General features: G+C 37.3%; 1 protein-coding gene across 8 annotated transcripts in view; it reads left to right on the forward strand.

The window, feature by feature from the left end:
• Positions 1–20,295, forward strand: part of DGKH (diacylglycerol kinase eta) — a 164,271-nt gene that overhangs the window by 126,415 nt on the left and 17,561 nt on the right. For 7 of the 8 annotated variants that reach the window (XR_003990099.2, XM_030476669.1, XM_030476665.2 and 4 more), the window contains 14 exons: positions 81–357; positions 819–947; positions 5,523–5,657; positions 6,573–6,690; positions 7,587–7,697; positions 7,851–7,947; positions 9,588–9,695; positions 12,832–12,945; positions 13,219–13,353; positions 14,370–14,536; positions 16,088–16,193; positions 16,891–16,983; positions 19,623–19,742; positions 20,104–20,212. Coding sequence is in view for 7 of the 8 variants with exons in the window: in XM_030476669.1 (XP_030332529.1) it covers positions 81–357; positions 819–947; positions 5,523–5,657; positions 6,573–6,690; positions 7,587–7,697; positions 7,851–7,947; positions 9,588–9,695; positions 12,832–12,945; positions 13,219–13,353; positions 14,370–14,536; positions 16,088–16,193; positions 16,891–16,983; positions 19,623–19,742; positions 20,104–20,212 (1,819 nt within the window). In the remaining variant the exon portion in view is untranslated. The remainder of the gene's footprint in view (positions 1–80; positions 358–818; positions 948–5,522; positions 5,658–6,572; positions 6,691–7,586; positions 7,698–7,850; positions 7,948–9,587; positions 9,696–12,831; positions 12,946–13,218; positions 13,354–14,369; positions 14,537–16,087; positions 16,194–16,890; positions 16,984–19,622; positions 19,743–20,103; positions 20,213–20,295) is intronic. The other variant, XM_030476663.1, reaches the window with a different exon arrangement.

Genomic DNA, 20,295 nt, shown 5'->3' on the forward strand with positions numbered 1-20,295 from the left:
CTTTAAATATAATCTGGTTCTTAATCTCCTGAAAATGTTCATTGTTTTTTCTCTATGTGTTCTTTTGCACTTTGTCTTAGTGCTCCGAGTTAAATGAGAAGCTAGACCTGTTGCTCCAGGCTCTTCACACAGAAGCCCAGGCTGCTCCCCTTCTCCCAGGCATCACTCCCCCCATTGTGGAAGAAGAAGCAGAGGAATTTTCAAGTGAAGAATCCTTGTCTGAAAGTAAAGAGCAATTAGCAGAGTGTGTCTCAAAGTCTTCCACCCAGAAACTCTTCAAACCAAGGGAACAGTTAATGCTCCGGGCAAACAGCTTGAAGAAGGCTGTGAGGCAGATCATTGAACAAGCAGAAAAAGGTGCACATCAGTGACGTTTTAATCCTTAATGATAGAATAAGGTTGCTTCTTTTTTTTTTTTTTTAAACTAGCAGAAGTTTTCATGATTAAAGTTTGATTTCTACATTGTTCCATAGCTGAAATTATGTGCTTATTACAAGCTGCAAGGAAAAGAAATGCAGCTTGTTTGGAGTTAATGGCTTTCTGTCTGCATATATGAATACATATGTATGCACGTGTGTGCACATATAAAAGTGTGCTTCTTTTGTAACTATTGTCCTCCACAAAATGAAAATTTCTGGCAGCAAATCTTTATCAATGGGCGAAGAATTGCTAAACACTTTTTCATTGAATTAGCAATACAAATCTTTTGTTAGTCTTTTTAAACTTGAAGCTACAGAAAAAGAGAAGCTAATTTTCCATGTATGCATTTTTTCTTTTAAAATCTCAAAACTTTCTGTCTTCGTTTTTTTAATAAGCAGTTGTGGATGAGCAGAATGCTCATAGTGAAGAACAAGTGAACCAGTCGCCAGTAGAATATAGCAAAGAATTGGATGAATCCAAAGAAGAGGAAAAAGAGGAAGATACAAAGGAACTTGAGTCCCCATCGAGTGAGTAAATGAGGAATAAAATAATTTCAAATTACACATTCTTTTTATGTTGCATTATGAAGCATAGTTGGCTCCATCATTAAAAATGCTAGCATCCTGTTTCACTGCAAACTAGTCACAGATTTTGATAGATTTGGATAAATGAAAGTTAAGGGAAAAAAGCAGGAAATGAGATGAACAGTCTTTTGGAGTGTATTTACAAAACTGAGAAGGTATTTATTGGAGAGAGAAGTGTCTGCATTTAACCCACCTTTCTACACGGATGTGAGCAGGGATTAGAGCCTAGGTAACAGTGACAACAGCATGTCTCAGTTATAGGCATTTTGGGGCATATTACAGGAATTTCTGTTAGTCATTTCTGTTGAAGGGGTTTCAAATTGTGTGAAACAGACATATTTATTCATTGTATTGACAACAAAGCCCTGATGTCTCAGCTGGGAACTTTCCTTGAGACAGTTACTGGAACAGAGGGAATGAATGCTTTAGTCTTCTATATGAAGTGGAACACTGTAAAGCAGGAAAGAATGTAGCAGAAACCAGAGCATGGAAGTCTCCTGAGAAGTGGCAGTGCTAAGGTCACTCCTGGTATTAGTCTAATCCAGAACAGAAACTGGAACCAAATTTTTTTATATCCTAGAGTTCCTTCCCTGAAAAATTTCTTGAATTGTTGTCCCAAATACAGGTCATTAGTCCAGCCAGTTACCTATGGCTATTGGATGCTGTATAGCAAGACATATAGCAAACCACTATACCGACCTACTCTTGTTTTTCAAGGTGTAAAGCCTCCTACTTGCTCTTTTCTTGGTCAGATGGACTATCAGCTGCTGCTGTCTAACTGCTCCTGCTTTCCTGCAGGAGCATCATCCTGTCCTCACTGTGGGTCTCTGCCAGTTACTCTCCAAAAAAACGAAGAGAGCATGGGTAGCCCATGCTGGGTTTTAAACTCATAGAATCATAGAATAGTTTGGGTTGGAAGGGACCTCCAAAGGTCATCTAGTCCAACTCCCCTGCAATGAGCAGGGACATCTTCAACTAGATCAAGTTGCCCAGAACCACATCCAGCCTGGCCTTGAATGTCTCCAGGGATGGTGCATCCACGTTGTAGTATTTGTTGTATTGTACAAAGCAATCAGAATACTGAGTGGTCTGTGTTTAAAACAACTTGCTTGGAAGGTAGCATTTTCGTAAAGTAATAGCCCATTTTGTCATTAAGCTTTCCTTTTGTCTATTCAGTATTTGTTACTGTGTGTAAAATGACATTTAGAGAATAGTCATCTCCTGAAATAGCATGGTACTGTTTCCCACATTCAAATGATAGGAAAAAATCTCTCCTTCATATGTCCTTTATGAAGTCTGCCACTGAGTGGCTGCAGTAGAAAAAGGAAGGATGATTTTGTACATGGGACCCTCACTTACCTCCTCTCTTTCTTGGTTTTGGCAGCAAGTCAATCCAGCCAGAGGTCATGTTTGGACATTTCCATCATAAACGTCAATACTACATTTTCTGTTGACTGCTAGTTTATATGCCAGGGTTGTTCAGTTGTCTCAAGCTGCATCGTAATTTTAGGAAAGCTGCTTCTTACTATAGGTGGAAATTTCAGTCTTTGCCATATTACCAAAGAGGACAGAGAGATCTCGAGATGATCTGTAAGTCATGGAGAAACAATGGTAGCTGGTAGATAGCAAAACCCATCCTCTAGATATTTGGTGAACAACTTCCTGTGGCAAATAGAGCTAACTTGTTTGGGATTTGTATCTCCTCCTGTTACCCTAACCCACACCAACATCCTAAAAAGGTGGTGTCCTCATGAGGCTCTGCTCTGAAGCTGGTGCCTGTGTCGGTAACTCCTAACTTAGAAATACAGCGTTAGCTTCTTGGGGCTTCTGTTGATTCAGAATCTCACATTTCCTATTTTCCAGGAATGGATGTCAGACTTTCTTCAGTGATTGTCTCTTCATTGGCCCCTCTCCTTTTCCCTTGCTTATAGGAATTAATGCTTGTTGGTTGTTCATTTTGAACAGTAGTTCCTAGAGGATTCTGGCCCTACAGATGACCCAGTCCTGTTGCCATAAATATATAGTAAAACAAAATATACACATATGTATATCCATATGTAAAAATGTATATAACCCCCTTGTTTCTTGGTGATACAATTTCTGCATTTATTGGGGATACATACAACTGATATATGTGAAATAGATAGTGCTGTCAGTGGAAAATAGGTGTTTAGGGACAAAGCATGAAACATGAATTCAATTATCTGCAATGAAACACCAGTTTTATGCATTAAGGCTCTGTTGTTTTTATCAGAGCATGAACAGCAAAAGTTTATCTTTATTGCAGTTATCCCCATGAGTCTCATCTGTCAAATAAAGAGCAGCTGTTCTGTTGATTTTCCTATTTAATATAACTGCCTTGTTCCCAAATACAGAGAGAACAGACTGCATGAACAGTGCTGTGAGTTTTTCAGAGCATTATGAAAAATGAATGTTTATTCTGAATATATATTTTATCCTCTGAGGATCTTCCTCGTCATTTGATGAAGATAATATTTTTCCATATGTTAATTACCTCCATCTAAATATTTAATAACTCTTGTTAGATATCAGTTGCAGTTTTTACTCGTTTTCATTTTTTAACATTATTACAGTGTTGTGCACAGATACAAATCCTTGTGTTGTGTTGTTATCATGCAGTACTATAGCATTTTGTGATAACTGCTACAGCTGTTATGTTAAAATCAGGAGGAGCTGTTGGTCCACTTGGTCAGACTTTTCAAATAAAACAGTCCAAAATAATGTCACCCTCTTATCCCTGTCTTGTGCCTAATAATTTCTCTTTGACTTCAGCAAGTCATCCAGAAAGGTGTGTAATCTTACTCCTGAGATACAGGAGGGTGAAGAATTTGCCATTTCTTTGACTGTTCTGTGCTAGATTGTCATCACTTCAAAAAAACATAAATGCCCAAATCCTGGCCTGAATTGATTTGAATACAATTTCTGAACCCTGGTTCTTGTTATTACCTTTGTCTCTAGATTTTCCCAGTCTTCATTTTCTTTCCATTAATGTTTTCATACAGTACACCCACATTACTCTCAAGCTGAGTTACATGATTGATATGAACTGATCTGTCGCCCTTCTACCACAAAAAAGGGCATACTTTATCCTTACTACCACAGTCCTGGTGGTGTTTTTCTTCTGTTCTCTTGGTGCTAGTCCTAATTGTTCTGTTTTTGCTGAATTAGTTTTCAGGTTTTGAGAGGAATATATCAGATCACTTTGAAATAATTTCATTCTTTGTTCTGAGCTTCTTTAGATGCTCAAGGTTGAAGTTGTCTTAAGCTGAAGTAGTTTTAATATGTGAGATAACATGGAGCTGAAGTAGCCAAGAAATGTCTGTCTGTGATCGTCTGGTGTGCAAAAGCTTTCTACATGCACACGGAAATGCTGTAGCAAAACATTTGGTAATACCCAGACTTTCTTCCCTGGGGCACCAATTTCTGGCTACATCTGATGGGGCCGAATTTCACAAAGATTAACTTCCCCAGGCTAAAGCAGGCATGGGCATATTCTCTCAGTCTGCATGAAACAAGTCCTGGCAGGAAAGTAAATTACAGCACCTGAAGTCAGTGCTCTGAAAAGCCTATCCTACTTCATCACCTCTAGAGGCAAACCCAGGGATAACTGGCCTCACCGAGCTACCAGTTACTCTTTGTGAACATCTTTGCTTTCCCCTCGATTTTCTTCCCCTTCTGTTTTCCTGGGCCTTTGTTACTAACAGTTACATCAGCTACCAAACCTTGCTATCTGTCACAAGGTTATATCGATCCATCTCCTGAAGAATTTTAATAAATAAGTTATTTCAATTATGTTGGGAATTACTGAAGTTTGAGGGGTTTTCTGTGAAAAAGAAAAGATGATGGGAAACTGATGCCCCCCACCATCTCTCTACCTGCAGAAGACAACTATGTCTGAACATGGCTTTTCCCCTTCCCTTTCAGTTTTCAGTTTGGCTGTAAATAAAGATGTCAGAATTTTGTCTGATATTTTCAGAAACCTGATGCAGGCAGGGGGGTCCATTTTAGCTGCTTGAAGCAAATAGTGTGGCTGTTGATCAGGTATTTCACTGGCCTGTGGGTTAGAATAGCTACATATATTAAAATTGTTGTAGCTAATAATACAGTGTATAATTTAGGTGTATATAAGTAAATGGAGATTGAATTTAAGTTTAAATTTGTATTACCTCATTAACATGTTTATCAGAAGCTTACTACAGCATTAAATACTATTGCATTTTAAGGTGGATGTAATGCAGTTTTTGCTAGTAGCTTGAAGCTTAAGTGGGAAACTTGTCATACTGAATGCCATGCACACTTGTTCCTTTTAATTTATGCTTGTCACTTGATCCTTTTCTGAATTTTCCCTATACTTAGAAGCAAAACTGTGGTGTGAGAGGGAAGGACATTTGTCACTGAATGGTAACAGATTAGATTAATGCTTTTGAAATATTTTCAGGGCTGGAAAAACCATGTATTTGGTAATGTTGTAATAGGTCTTTTACTTCTTCTGCACAGTTAAAACTGCACCAAGATCTCCAGATCGACGTACAAGCCGAGGTATCCATTCTCAGACAGGCTCTTTCTCTGCTCCAGCTTTGGCTGCAAGCAAAGAAAACCTCCCAGTGCTTAACACGAGGATTATCTGCCCAGGTAGTTATAATTTTGAAATCTGCTGTTCCTTACACTACTTTAATATTGCCTTCTGTTCCCCTGCTTGCTGTCAAATAATGATTTTTACTTCATGCCCTAAGTTTGCTTGAACCAACATGCACACCTTTGTGCTGTATCATATAATAGGAAATGCAAAATAATGTAGAAGATTCCTGATCGCTTGGCACAACACCAGCTGTGGCAGAAGTGTTGTGTTTGATTCTGGAGGTTGAAAAATAAAATTCAGGATCTTAAAATCACAGAGTGGTTTGGGTTGGAAGGGTCCTCTGGGGATCATCTAGTTCGGCCCCTGCCACGGTCAGGGACACCTTCCACTAGACCAGGTTGCTCCAAGTGCCATCCAGCCTGTCCTTGAACACTTCCAGGGATGGGGCAGCCACAGCTTCCCTGGGCACCCTGTGCCAGTGTCTCACCACCTTCACAGTAAGGAATTTCTTCCTAATATCTAATCTAAATCTACTCTCTTTTGGTTTAAAACCATTATTCCTTGACCTGTCACTACAGGCCCTGTTGAAAATTCTCTCAGTGTTTCTTACAAGCCCCCTCTATATTTTGAAAGGTCACAGTAAGGTCACCCTGGAGCCTTCTCTTCTCTTCAAATCCTGAAATCACCCTGAATACTTGAATTTTCTTTGGGTCTTTTCTTTCTCAATGGTGGTACCTGAAGTCAGCACTGCACTGCAGCATAGCTGCTTTTCTGCTCAAGAGAGCCAGAGACCTGAAAAGATAACCAAAATAGGTAAAAACTGAGATAGAAATGCAATCATTCCCTACATTGATTTAATGAATTTTGTTTCTCAATATGTGGCTTATATTATGGAAATACATGTTTCTCTATGTATCAAAATACAAATTTGTTTTTTGTTCCTTTTTTTTCCTGTTTCTTTTAATCAGGTTTGAGGGCTGGTCTAGCTGCTTCTATTGCAGGAAGTTCAATTATTAGCAAAATGTTGCTAGCAAACATCGATCCATTTGGTGCTACACCGTTTATTGACCCGGATCCAGATTCCCTGTAAGAAATACTTTTTTCCAAATTTACTGTTTTGCTTTAGTTTGCTTTTCTTAAGCTTTTTTTTTTACCTTTTTGTAATTTTTATTGTTTCTTGTTTGCTATCATTTGGCAGTAGACCTCAAGGTCTGAAAACAGATTGTATTGTGCTGTTTAGTTGTGAAGAGTGCAAAATTGTCTTGCAGCAGCAGAAATAACAGGAGGCATTTGCTTACTTACCCCTTGCTCACTCACTCTGGGAGGAGGAGGATGACAGCAGTCCTTCAGAGCTGGGTTTTTCTGCCAAAACTGCTGGTCTGAACTGAAGCTCAGCCACGAGCAAGATGTTGAAGCAGGTCTGGGCACTTTGTAGTGGGGAAAGAAGAGTGTTCCCATAAGGACTGGAGCAGTGGGGTGGAAATTTTATGGCCTAAGCTGTCCCTGCTTCCCAGAACTGGGTGTAGCATTGGCAATTAGTTACAGATGGTATCTGGGTTGTGGGCCATGGCCCTGCTAAAATAAAGTACTGCTGTGCCAGCAGCATCAGCCAAGCATTTAGCACCAGCATGCCTAAACACAGCCTGGGTGCTTGGCCCGGTGCAGTGCTGCTTTCTCAGAGACATCCCTGGAGCAGCTTCTTCCTTGTATTCCACTCTTACTTTAGGTATGGTAGGGATAGTGCTGGATGGGGATGTGGCACAGTTTCTTCTTTGCGCTACAGGAAGTAACTTGCCCTTGCAAAGGAGCTAGCAGTCAATCTGTCTCTTCAACTGCCATTGGGTTTCCTCAGGGAGATTCAGAGAAAACATCTCTTGACTTCTCTTGGTATCTGTTCTGAGATCAACCACAATCTTGGTCAAAGTTCTGTGTGTGCAGGTACTGTACAAACATACACCTAATTGTCTCTTTTCTTCTAACAGGGAGGGATATTCAGAAAAATGTGTCATGAACAACTACTTTGGAATTGGGTTAGATGCAAAAATTTCACTAGAATTTAATAACAAGCGAGAAGAGCACCCCGAAAAGTGCAGGTAATATCACTGTCAGTAACAGAGCCAAAGCATTTTCAGTATTTTCTTTTCTTATCTCTTTATTTCAATTTCTTAACTTTTTTTCCTTCTACAAATACAAGACATAATAACATGTGTATATCAAAATGTGAGCTTTGTTTTATGTGTTTTCAGAAGTAGGACAAAAAACATGATGTGGTATGGAGTTCTTGGCACAAAAGAGCTGCTGCAGAGAACTTACAAGAACTTAGAACAGAAAGTTCAACTTGAGGTAAATTTTTTTATGGGCAAAATGAGTATTTTTGCTTCCACAATGTGTAGTGAAGAATTTGGGCTTCCTTTTGAAACCTTTTAGAGTTCTTGTGTCAACCCAAGCTGACCTCAAAGGCACTGTGTAAAAATGTGATGTGTAAGAGGTGGTTCCCCATGTGGTTTTTTGGAGTAAAATGTCAGTACTTAAATATCCCAAAATCTCCCATATAATGTTTCTGGTAATTACTGTTTTTCGGGGGGGTGGGGGGGGAAGGGTGGTGTTAAATATTTTATTGCATAGATAGGATATGTTTCTTAATGTTCACTGCATGAAAGGTGGAGACCAGGTTTTAAGGACAGCAACAGAAATGAATATACAGAAAGAAAGAAAGTGTCTTAATCCTTCAGGTTTATTTCAAACTGTCCAAAAGCTTGATTACGCATATAGGGAGACCACAGAGATTGTCTTGGTAAAAAACTCTAATAGGTGCTTGAGACAGTCACACGAAAGAAACAAGATATTATCACAGCAACAACAAATGCAGTGTAAATTATCTAAGCATAGTTATTTTTTGTGTTTTAAGTTCTAACATCAAATCTAAGTCTTCTTCACGATACTGGGAACTTAAAGGAGATATAAATGATTACCAAATGCAGAAGACGACTACGGGGGTGGTTACTGTTGTTTTCACCTGAAGAATATCTAGGTTGGATTTTGACAGAGAACATACATAGTTTCTCTTTTTATTTCATGCTAAATATTTCATATGGAAGTTCAGGATACTTATATGAAGATAACTTTTTAAGTTGAAAGAATAATTTGAAGTGACTGGAACTCTTTCTCGCTCTCCTGAGACTTAGAATGATTTTGACTGGTAGCAGCAGATTGCTGTTATCTAAGGATTGAGTAATTATCAAGGAATTATGCAGTAGTTAGCAAATATAATGACAGGAAAGAATGTTACGTATGCTGCAGATAGAATTCTAATTTAAGGAACTTTTGAATAAGATTCGACTAAGATTCAATAAGGCATTCAAATCTGACCTTTCCGTAATTATTTCTTACTATTTCTGGAAGTAAACCAGCAAGTAGAAATTTCATATTTAGTATTGCCTTGCATAATATTAGCCTTATGCTAAATGTGTGATGAGGTGCACAGCATTGGAAAATAAAAAATACCAATTTCAGGAATTTGGAGGCAGACCTCTACTGCAATACAAATGACTGTGCAGCATCTATTAATATCGCAGCATAGTTTGGATCCTGTCACATTTTGATTAAAATGTTAAATTCTGTCTTGTTGCTGAGATTACATTATAAAAAGAGAGCACTAAGCACATTCTGGAAATAATTTTGCATGTCTTTCTTCTCCTGATAAAATTGATACAGATTTTGTCCTTATTTCCTGAGGATTTCCATTTCATTTGTATCATTTTAAGATCCTTCTGTGGGACTGGTAATTTGTGGTAATCTAGCAATCTTCTTAAAAGACAACCTCGCCTATAAATTCATAATCCTTAAACTGACACCCGTGTCCAGTATTTATGACTTTATGTTTCTAACTTGCTTCAAATCCATACTTGGAGCAGTGCTGCAGGACTGGACTTTTGACTTTCATCACATTATCTATATACTGAATGAGCTTTTATCCATTACAGTGTGACGGACAGTACATCCCCCTTCCAAGTCTGCAGGGCATAGCTGTGCTAAACATTCCCAGCTATGCTGGTGGGACTAATTTCTGGGGTGGAACCAAAGAAGATGATGTGAGTAACATTAAAGAGAAGTAACCTTCTGGGTGAAACCAGCAATAAATACCATGAACTACTCTTCTCTTATTTTAATAGTAGCAGTGTATAGTTTTGGATAGCAACTCTTATGCAGGGGGGTCTGTTTAAACTGTATTGTGCTGTTGATTTTTCATTGAAAATATAATCCATGATTTTTCACTGTCTTTTGCCTTCTGTCATGTCCATTCCAGAAAAATGTTCATAGTAAGGCTTAATGATTTTTTTTTTTAATGGCTCTGTGAGTATTTTTAGAAGCTAATTTTATAAACAGAGACACAAGTAGTTTCTCTCTATATTGTTTTATAAACTCCTGTAAATAAGGTTTCTCAAAGCATAAATTCCTCTGTTAGCTATATTCTAACAATAAGCAAGGTGGGCAAGCATAATTACTTACAGTTTATACCTGAATTTTCCTCCTGTTCTTCACACAGCTTTGAACTATGGGATGGTGATTCAGAGAATGAGGACTGATGCATTTAGTGACAGATAATTTAGTGGGGATAGTAATCTGGTTTTAAAATACTATTTTCAATAAGATTCTAAAATATTTTAAGATTAAAGTTTCTTCCCTTCTTCTTCTCGTCTCATAAGAAATGTTACACTACATGGATACCTAAATGTCTTACAACTTGGAGCCGTTTTAGTGCTGCCACCCACTTCATGCACAGTGCAACAATTGTAATTACCATCAGATTATCCTAATTTTGCATGTCCTGATTTAGTGTTTATGAGGTCTGAATCACCTAAAACTGTAGCTGCAAATTAGCTAGTGATGTTAATGTAAACAATCCAGGAATTTTTTGACATAATGCTTTGGTTTCTTGTGAGTTATTATCCTTTGCTTTTTTCTATATACAAGCATATATAAACATATACATATTTAAACATGTTTCAGTGTTCTTATTTTTGGTATATTTCAGAGGATGGCAGTTGTGTTTACATTTCACTATGGATATCTAAAGTTTTTATATACTCTGTGTTCATATTCATAACTTGAAGGCATCTCTAATGTCTGCTCAGCTCCTGTTCGGGAGTTTATTTTTCTTCCTGGACTACCTCACTGGAAGTGAAGATCTGCCCTAGCTGTCATACTGGTATACAGCAAATGTGTGTCTTGGGACAGTTTTACTGATATTCAGTCTTCTGGTAATCAGATATGCCAGCAAAGTGACATGTTTTGGACAGAGTTAGGAGCGTAATTCACTGCTTCAGTGTAGTCTTGAATGACTGATCATCAGAGGTGATGGTGGTGGTCTGAAGTGCTGATGGTTCTGCTTATCTGGACAAAGGAAAGATAAGGAAAGACAAAGGAAAGGTTCCAGAAGCACTATTGGTGAGCCAAGCAAGGCAGCTCTACACTGACTGACTTGAGCAAGGCTTGTTTAGGCATGCTTTTTTGGTCTCCAGAAGGCAGGCTTAAAACATGACCTGCAGCAGGAAAGGAGGGAATTGTTTCTTGAATATTTATCCATAGAGATTTGGTTGCCTTAAAAAAAAAAAAAAAGTGGTTTTCAGTACAGATATGTTTTACTGGCATAGAAACACAGGAGACTGAGTTGTGGTTTAGCCATCCTTTTGATAAAATGGAAGCACAAAATAAATGAAACTTTACAACTACTTTTTCCTAACCCATGGAGAACTAGCCCTGTAGATGTTAGTTATACTTGTTAAGCTAGATCAAGGACTCTCCATATTTTTTACCTTTGAAGTACAGAATCACTATCTTAGCTCTTTTCAAGGCATTCATGTCCCCATGTGAGAAATGGAAAAGTTTCCATGGAGATTGGAAAAATCCAGATGGAGAAACCTGTTGCTTCAAAACAGTCTATGCTCAGTAAAATTGCATTTTAATTGACACTCACCTGCGCAAGACCTAGCTGTGCAATCCTGGGGTGCTCTGAAGGGCAGTGTCACCTGGATGTGGCACTAGACTATGGCAGCTGTGCTGTGTAGGTCTTTCCCTGGAAGCCCTCCTCAGCCTCCTGGCCAAAGCCACCACTCACTGCCCTGGGGTGAAGGCTCCCACTGGCATGGTGGGCATCAGGGACTAAAGTCCTTGCCCTGTTCCCCATCCTCTTCTTCCCTGAGCCATTGCTGCAGGCACTATGTGGATTACATAGTTGTGGAACCTTCTTGTTCTTCATCTCCAGGAAACCCTCTATGGGGGACAGGACCCAACTAGTTGTGGCATTTGAGCTCCTTTCAGGGTTTTTCACCAGTCTGGTCTCAGGCGTCCCTGATGCATCTTTTTTCTGCCCAAGATGCCAACTGAGGTAGTCGGTGTACCACTCAGAGAGGTGACCTCTAACAGTTAAACTCCTGGAGTGTTTTCTCCTGATGATTTTTCTCCCTTATTGCTCCCTACTGCCTCTAAGGATGAAATGGTCAAGCTTCAAGTGACTTTAGTATGGTATCTCCTGCCAGACCCAGTTGAAGTCCAGCCTAAGACTTGTTCTGTGGCATGGCTGAATTTGCCTGCAGGACACCAGGTGGCAATCACACACACGGGACGTCCTGGACTTTGCATAAGCTCATGGAAGTTCAATGTCTTGGCTGAATATCAGGATGTTTGTCCCATACAGAAGCAGTTTTCATATTTATAGTAGATAATTGTATACAGCGCAAACAAGATCCTCTTCAGCATGAAAGCTGTGTTTAACAAAGCCAAGTCTGGACTCAGATGTTGGTTTTCAGAGAATTCAGAACATAAGAAGATAAGCTCTTCTGAGAAAAAAGACATCATTACTCCTCTTAACTTCAAGAATCTCTTAGATGTTAAGTACATTAACCAAGCAGAGATTTGAACTGGCCTTTCATCTTGTCTTGAAAAACATTTCCTAATCTGCATGCTGAAACATGCCATCCTTCCTATATAAAGATATGCTTCATTATTAAGAATTTGAAATGCTATTAGCATTGCTGTTTGAAAATAGTATTTGCCTCCTGTCTATAGTATCTCTCTCGTATGACTTGAGATACAGTGTAGTTATTCTACAGTAAATAAATTAGAGCATTTAAATGATGAAAACTAATCTGTAAGTGAATCCGTGTTTCAATGAACATGCAATCTAACCACTAGCTTTATCATCAAAATGGAATATTTTCCTTTCAGATATTTGGGGCTCCATCATTCGATGATAAAATCTTAGAAGTTGTTGCAGTGTTTGGCAGCATGCAGATGGCAGTTTCAAGAGTCATCAAACTGCAGCACCACAGAATAGCTCAGGTTTGTTTCTCACTTGAAAGCATGCAACATGGTTGGTAGCAGTTTGGGATGCTGGCAACTATGACCACCACCCTATACATTAATAAAGTGCTGACATTGTTTTAATTTTAACGGGTAACAAATTGTCTTGAGTGATGAATGAAATATAAAAGTGCTTCATCCTGAGACAGTCCTGGAGGGAAGCCACAGCTCCTTAGTCAACATATTTCAGGTGGCCTGTCAGTTTCATTAGTATTTATTGCTCTGTAAAATAATGTGTTTGTTCTTTTCCAGTGTCGGTCAGTGAAGATCACCATACTTGGTGATGAAGGGGTTCCAGTGCAAGTTGATGGAGAGGCATGGATCCAGCCCCCAGGAGTTATTAAGATCATACATAAAAACAGAGCTCAGATGCTAACACGAGACAGAGTATGTTGCAGAAAGTGTGTTATGAGATACCATTATTAACATTGTTTTCTGTAATAATTGGATTCAGTTGTAACATGAACAAAAGAGTGCTTACAAAAATGTTTTATAACAATTTGTATAACTTACAGGATTACTTACAGTTACATAATTTCTATATTTGGGGGGGGTGGAACTAGATGATCTTTAAGGTCCCTTCCAACCCAAACCATTCCATGATTCTATATTAAGCCAGATAGATAATGGTTCTTTTGTATAAGTAACAAAGCTTTTCTGGCTTTTATCAGTTTTATTAGTACTATTCCTCTATTCTTATTAATATATAGTAAGAATAGTAAAAATTTTTGCTATCCCTCCTATTCCTCTCTTTCTCACTCTCTTCTCTTTTCCCCTTTCTCTCAGTCTCTTTCCCCTTCCCCTTCCCCTTTCTCTGTGTGTGTTACACACAATCACATATTGGAAGTTTTAGCACAGTTGCATAAATAGCAAAGTTCAAGCAGAACCTAGTCACAAAGTCACTAGCGAGTTCATGCTTGTCTAGGATTCCTGTGTGAAAGGCGTTAACTGCCCTTCACTAACTGAATGCTGAATTTAGGGTGGAGTTAACGGCATTTGAACTCTATTTTAGGAAATTTGTTACTTTTTTACACCATTTTTTAAGTTTGAATCCTCTATTAATTTCAGATTTGGATTTTGCTGTCTGCATAAAATGTGCATATGATATCACTGTCTTTGTGTGATATTTATTTTGGAATATTATTCTTTTGGAAGACACTTTTTGAGGATAATAGGGAGGAGGAAGAGAGAAAGAGCTTTCAGAAGTGACTCATTCTCTAGAATAAGTTTTAAAAAAAGAAATGTAATTTTATTATTTATACAGATCGTATTATTTATATAAAATCAAAATCAAATTTAAAACCTTGTGAAATTAAACTAAAATTTTATATAAAATATAAAGTTTTTAATAAGTAAGAATACTCTAAATGCTATGAACTGAATGTATAATTCATTTTGATTAGGCCTTTGAAAACACCCTGAAGTCTTGGGAAGACAAACAGAAGTATGATTCCTGTAAGCCCGTCATTCGATCTCCCTTGTACCCTCAGCAGGCTGTTGAGTTGGCTACAGAAGAAGAAGTTGCACAGATCCAGCTGTGCTCACAAGCTGCAGAAGAACTGATTACCAGGTACAGTAAAATTAATAAGTTTAGATTGGCAACCTAGACACCAAGACTGAATTATTCATGCAAATGCATACATAGACTTAGAAAGTGTATGTTTTCCTTGGTTTTAACTAATGTTTAGCTGCCACTCAATCAGTTATTTTAGCTTACTTTTTAATTTTATTTTATTATTTTTTATTTAGTTTTATTTCTAAGGCTCAACTTTCTTATGTATTTTTGTAATTTTCTTTTTCTGTGTTTATGAATATTTTTCCTTGTGACTTTCTGAAGGAGCAGTGGAAATGGAAAACTGGAAAACTTCTTTTCAGAGAGGCTTTTGATTGAAACTTCTTGTTTTATGCAAAAGCAAAAATGTGTTGAAAACAAACAAACATGGAAGTCCACTTTAGAATTCAACAGTGTAGATGTATCCACCTGACCTTAATTTCTGACCTTTTTTCTCCTTAGAGCCTTGTTACTTCAATTTCAAAAAGATGAGCACTTTTCAATAAACCTGAAAGTATTTTTAAAATATTGTACAAGTAAACAGTTAACGCACAAACATTCAATGATCCCAAATTGCCACAAAATCTTCATACTTTTTTGTATTCATCCACTCAGTCATTGTTATTACAACTTTCTATTTCATTCCTCATGCTCAAAACCCCCATCTCTGTGCCCCTGGACACTTCAGTAATTTGTGTGGGTTGAGATGGTGGTGAGCTGATGGTATAAAACTGATCCCACGGTCTTGCTTATTCTCAAGAACTACTTTCTTCCTGAGATGTAGGTATATTAATAAAGACACTTCTATTTTCACAGAAAAAAAAAAAGGGTTCTTTTAAGAGAAGCATTTTTGTTTTTAAATCAGAACATTTTACAAAGCTGCTATTCAGTTCATCATGCTAACGAATTATCTTAAGCATCAAAAGAAATTCTTGGAGTATGTGTTGAGTTGCACAGGTGATATAAAAATGGAATTGAAGAACTACATATTCTTTTTTTACTGTATGGATGACTTAAGTAGACATAGAAGAATAATTTAGGTTGTAAATTACCCAAAGTGAAGTTTAGCCAAGACAGCTTAAAAACTTTACTGTTCTAGGGATGGCCCTGAGGTTGTAATTACAGCTGGTCTTCCCATAATCTCAAATGATTGCAGCCAATTTTAATGTCACGTCTGAAGGATATGCCTCGTGAAATAGGTGTTATGGCTTTTTAGATAACTTCAAGTAAGTTATCTTAATGTGCTAGGGTTTTCCTCTAGAACTTATTTGAATTAACAGCCCAAACATTTTTTAGTACAATTTTTGGATAGCATTTATGTTCTAAGACATAAATGTGTCACAGTATTTCTTAGCAGAATAAATAATCTGTTATGGATGTTATTTATATGAGGTGTTGTACTGCTTGAAAACATACATGTATTTCAGCTTTTGTTGTAAAGGACTATATTTTTAAGTGTTTTGTGAAACATATCTTTGTATATTTTCTCATCCGATAAAGTTGTGTACTCTTCAGAATTATTCTTTAAAGGGAGTAAGAAATATTTTTATCCTTTTTATATTTTTGTAGGATCTGTGAAGCAGCAAAAATACATGGCCTCTTGGAGCAGGAGCTTGCTCATGCTGTTAATGCATGTTCACATGCATTAAATAAAGCCAACCCAAGGTTTCCTGAGGTAAAGGAAGAACAAACATTTATGTATAAATAAATAAGCTACAATATCTGTGTACTTAAACTTGTGACACGGGAGCTGTATTGTGTCTCCCTGTCCCCATATTAAAATTCTTTAAGTTTTTGATAAGCAATACATACACATGCTCAAATTTAAATGAAATTACTTAACAGATGAATGGATGCATCTCCCTCTTTTTGCCACTTTTTCTAAGGTGAAAGAAAAGGGAAAGTTACTTTTGATTCTGAAGGTGCTGCACTCTATAGCAGCAGGGCGTCTCAGCCCTTCCCATGCACAGGGAAACACTTCATAGCTGATGAATTTGGTAGAGATCATGCTCAATGATTCTGAAATTCATTAATAATGCCAGGAATAGGAGTTAGGAGAACTGCTTTTTTACAGCAAGGATAATAAAGAGGAGAGTCCTCTCCTGGTGTTAGATCATGGAATTGTCTCACAGGTGGCTGGTCACTTGGTGATCTTCAGGATTGTATAAGGTCATATTAAATGAACTTGGGGAGAAGACAGGAAATAGATACTACATTTTTGTTTTCTGTTCTCAGTGCTGAAGAACTTGTCAGTGTAGATTGATGCGTTTCTTCTAGGAAAGACACCAAAGATCTGTGCTGTAAGACCAAAGAACTTAGTCTCAGTCTGACTTGGATCACTTCAAATAACTTCTATGCTTCTTATTCCCTAGAGCCTTACCAGAAATACTGCCATGGAGATAGCTGTCAATGTGAAGGCCCTACATAATGAAACTGAATCTCTGCTAGTAGGAAGAGTTCCTTTGGTAAGGTCACAAAATACATATTCTATTCCCTCATTCAGATTATCTGTGATTTGTTCTTTGCTGATTTTTTTAATTGGCTCAGGATTTATGACATGCTACAAGAAGCTCTGTAAGGCTGACTGGAGGATATTACAGTGCATTTGTGGTGTGGATCGAGAGTGAGTTATGAATTCTTGTCCTAGGTTGGCATACATCTTACTTCACTTCAGATATCTAAAAGTTCATTGCCTGGGCTCTTCTTTTTAACAGTCAGTGGAGAAAAATAAGCCCTGTTGAGGCTGATTCACACTCAAGTGTTTTGGAGGCCTATCTTACAAAAATAAATAATTTTCTGGAGATGTAGAATTTAAGAGAACTTCTGGAGTTCTATTATGTGACTGTCTTCGGAGTTTAAAGAGGACTTGGGGTAACAGCTGTTCAGACTCAAACATTCAACTTCTACAGATCTGATCTGGGCAAGTAAATCTCACCTTTGTTCTAATATCTGGCAGGAATTCTTTTATAACCTTTAACTTGTAAGTGTTCAGTAGACCTCTGATGGTACTTGCAGACTTTGCATCTTCTTTGGCTAGAGTTTTTGTGCCTAAAATGATGAAGACTGCTCAAATATTGTTGTACCTGGATGTATAATTAGAAAATTTCTATATGTGACACTGTGAAGAGAAGTAAAATGTCAGGATTTCTATGCTGGTCCAGTTTTACATTAAGAAGATACTCAGTAGGAACAGTTACATTTTCTTTGGATTCAAAAGCGAATCTATTACTGACTTACTATGTATTTAAATGTTGTAATTATAAATGGATAACAATAGGAATGTTTTCATTTAGCTGAGTTAGGTTATGAAACTTACTAATGCAGGTTCACATACCTTTTTGCACAACTGGTAAATGGCATGAGTCTGCTTTACAATAACCAAAGGTAATATGGCCTACAGGCTAATAGTCATTCAAGATCTAGAAATATTCAGAAGATTAGGTTCACTTGATCTATTTTATGAGTTTTTAGAAGGCAAGGTTATTCATTAGATGTTTTTGTCCAAGAAAAGGGAGAATATCTGCTATTTTTTCAAATTACTATTACTAATCCCTCATATTTCAGATTGAATGGGGAATCAAAATTTGTTTAGGAAGAGTAATTAGAAGAAAAGGTTTAATACTAGGGCTATAGTAATTTATCAAGGCAGTCTGGAAATAATGTTGTTATGGAAACCTTCCCATTGAAACATTACCTTTTCTATAGCCAGTTGTGATCTCATTGTGTTGTCAAACTGGTCCCTTGTTCAGGCTCCAAAGCTTAATTTGATTCATTTGTCTATTTCTGATTTTTACATGTTGTAATTCTGCTTCTCATTATGGTCTGTGCAGATGTCTTCATGAGCCTACATCAAACCCATCTTTTACTAAAAAACCTGTTTGGAAGTTACAGAGGTAATCTTCCAGAGATGTCCATTGTCATTTGACATCATGGTTGTTTAGAACAGTATTTCACAGCCACAGTAACAAGGCACCCGGATTAACCTTATGAGATTTGTTTTGTCTTCAAGCAAAATGTTTTCCTTTAAGAATCTAGCAATTAGATAAGTGCTTGTTGAGAAAGACAGAACTCTCTGTTTCATTTGTTTATATACAATAGATGATAATTTCTTCAAAATGAAAACACAAGAAAAGTTGCAACTTTTTCAAAGATGTGTGGAACTATTCACATTGAAAAAAAAAAGCAAGGGAAAAGAAAGATCAGAGTCTGCTTTTGGGCACTGAATTCTATGAGCTTTAGAGGAGAAAATGGCGTGATAGCGGGAGGGAGCTTATATTTCCAGTATTAAAACAGCAATATCTTAAGAAGGATGGTCTCTGAAAGGTGGTAACATATGCAAACTATTGAAGCAAAGAAAAGAAGTTATTGTTAGGTAGACTAAATTAATGGGGCTTGCAATTTATCACCAAACCCCAACAACATCAAAATCTTTTTCCAGATTTTAGAGATCAAAGATTTTCTTACAACTCCCTTTTAAAGATGCATTCACTAGGATGTAACTTAATTAGATCCTTTCAAAAGGATATGCTGCACTGCTTTGGGACTACTTTTACTTCAAAGAGAGAAACAGATGTTCAGATTGCTTTATTTGTAATTCCAACTAATTTATTTAACTGCTACCACTTTCTTTTCCTTTTTGGCATTCTCTGATATCTTTGGCTTTTTGACTCCTGTCTGGGGCTGCAGTGGTGTCCCTCTTCCACCACTTTTCACCCAAAGATTTTCCAGGCTTTTGCTCTTCTGGTCAGGTGTTACCTCCCTTTTGCTGGTAGTTTCCATTTCTACTATTCTAGTATTTGTGTTATCAGATAACTTTTGTTCTGTGAAGACTCAGGAGTGCGGTGAATGATGACAGTGATTGACAGCTAGATCCAGCTGGTCTGCACGAGAAGTCTCAGCTGTCTCAGTCACCCGTTTGTGGTTGGGACCATATAAATGTAGTATCTGATGCATCTTTGGAAGAAAATCTGATTTTGGAAGATTGTTTTCACCATTTGTTTACATTCACCATGAAGTAGATCTATTTGTGTATGGTAACAACATGTCTAGATTTAAATGTTGTATCTTAATGAAACTACTATTTTTCTGGCCTGTTTATAAACAGCAGTTAGAAGCTCCCCATGAAGAACTCTTGTCTGATGCTTTGCACAGCGTGGAAATAGAGTTGAGAAAACTTGCTGAGATTCCTTGGCTTTATTATGTTTTTCAACCAAATGATGATGAGGTGAGTTTGATTTATACTTCCTATTTCTAATTGAACTTAATTTTCTTTCAGTAGGGTAGAGTACATTAGAGTCCCTCATGATCTGGAGAGGCAATTTCAGTAGTGATGCTGGATCATTTCTGTCTGCTGTGAACAAACTTCTCAGTTTAGGGCTATTTGTGTGTTTTGTTCTCTTTTATGAATGTAAAGGGTTTGAATGGTTAATAAATGAAACATGTCTACAGTTAAGTCCTGACATTGTTCCTTACAGAAGTTAAATTTGGTCTTAGTTTTTGAGATTAACTATGAATTACCATCTCAAACATGTATTTTAACTGTTGTTTTCTGTTAATTGAAGGTAACTGTCCCTTCTTTCATGCAGGATCCCCCTCTGGATTATGCTAAAAGAAACAACAGAAGTACAGTGTTTCGCATAGTGCCTAAGTTTAAAAAAGAAAAAATTCAGAAGCATAAGACCAGCCCTCAGCCTGGTATGTGTTTTGAAATTACAGGAAAAAAAATGTTGTATTTTGGGAAAATGTGATTTTATGATTTTTTTTTATGTAAGAAGGGA

This window comes from Strigops habroptila, chromosome 2 (assembly GCF_004027225.2).
Source record: "Strigops habroptila isolate Jane chromosome 2, bStrHab1.2.pri, whole genome shotgun sequence".
NCBI lineage: Eukaryota > Metazoa > Chordata > Aves > Psittaciformes > Psittacidae > Strigops > Strigops habroptila.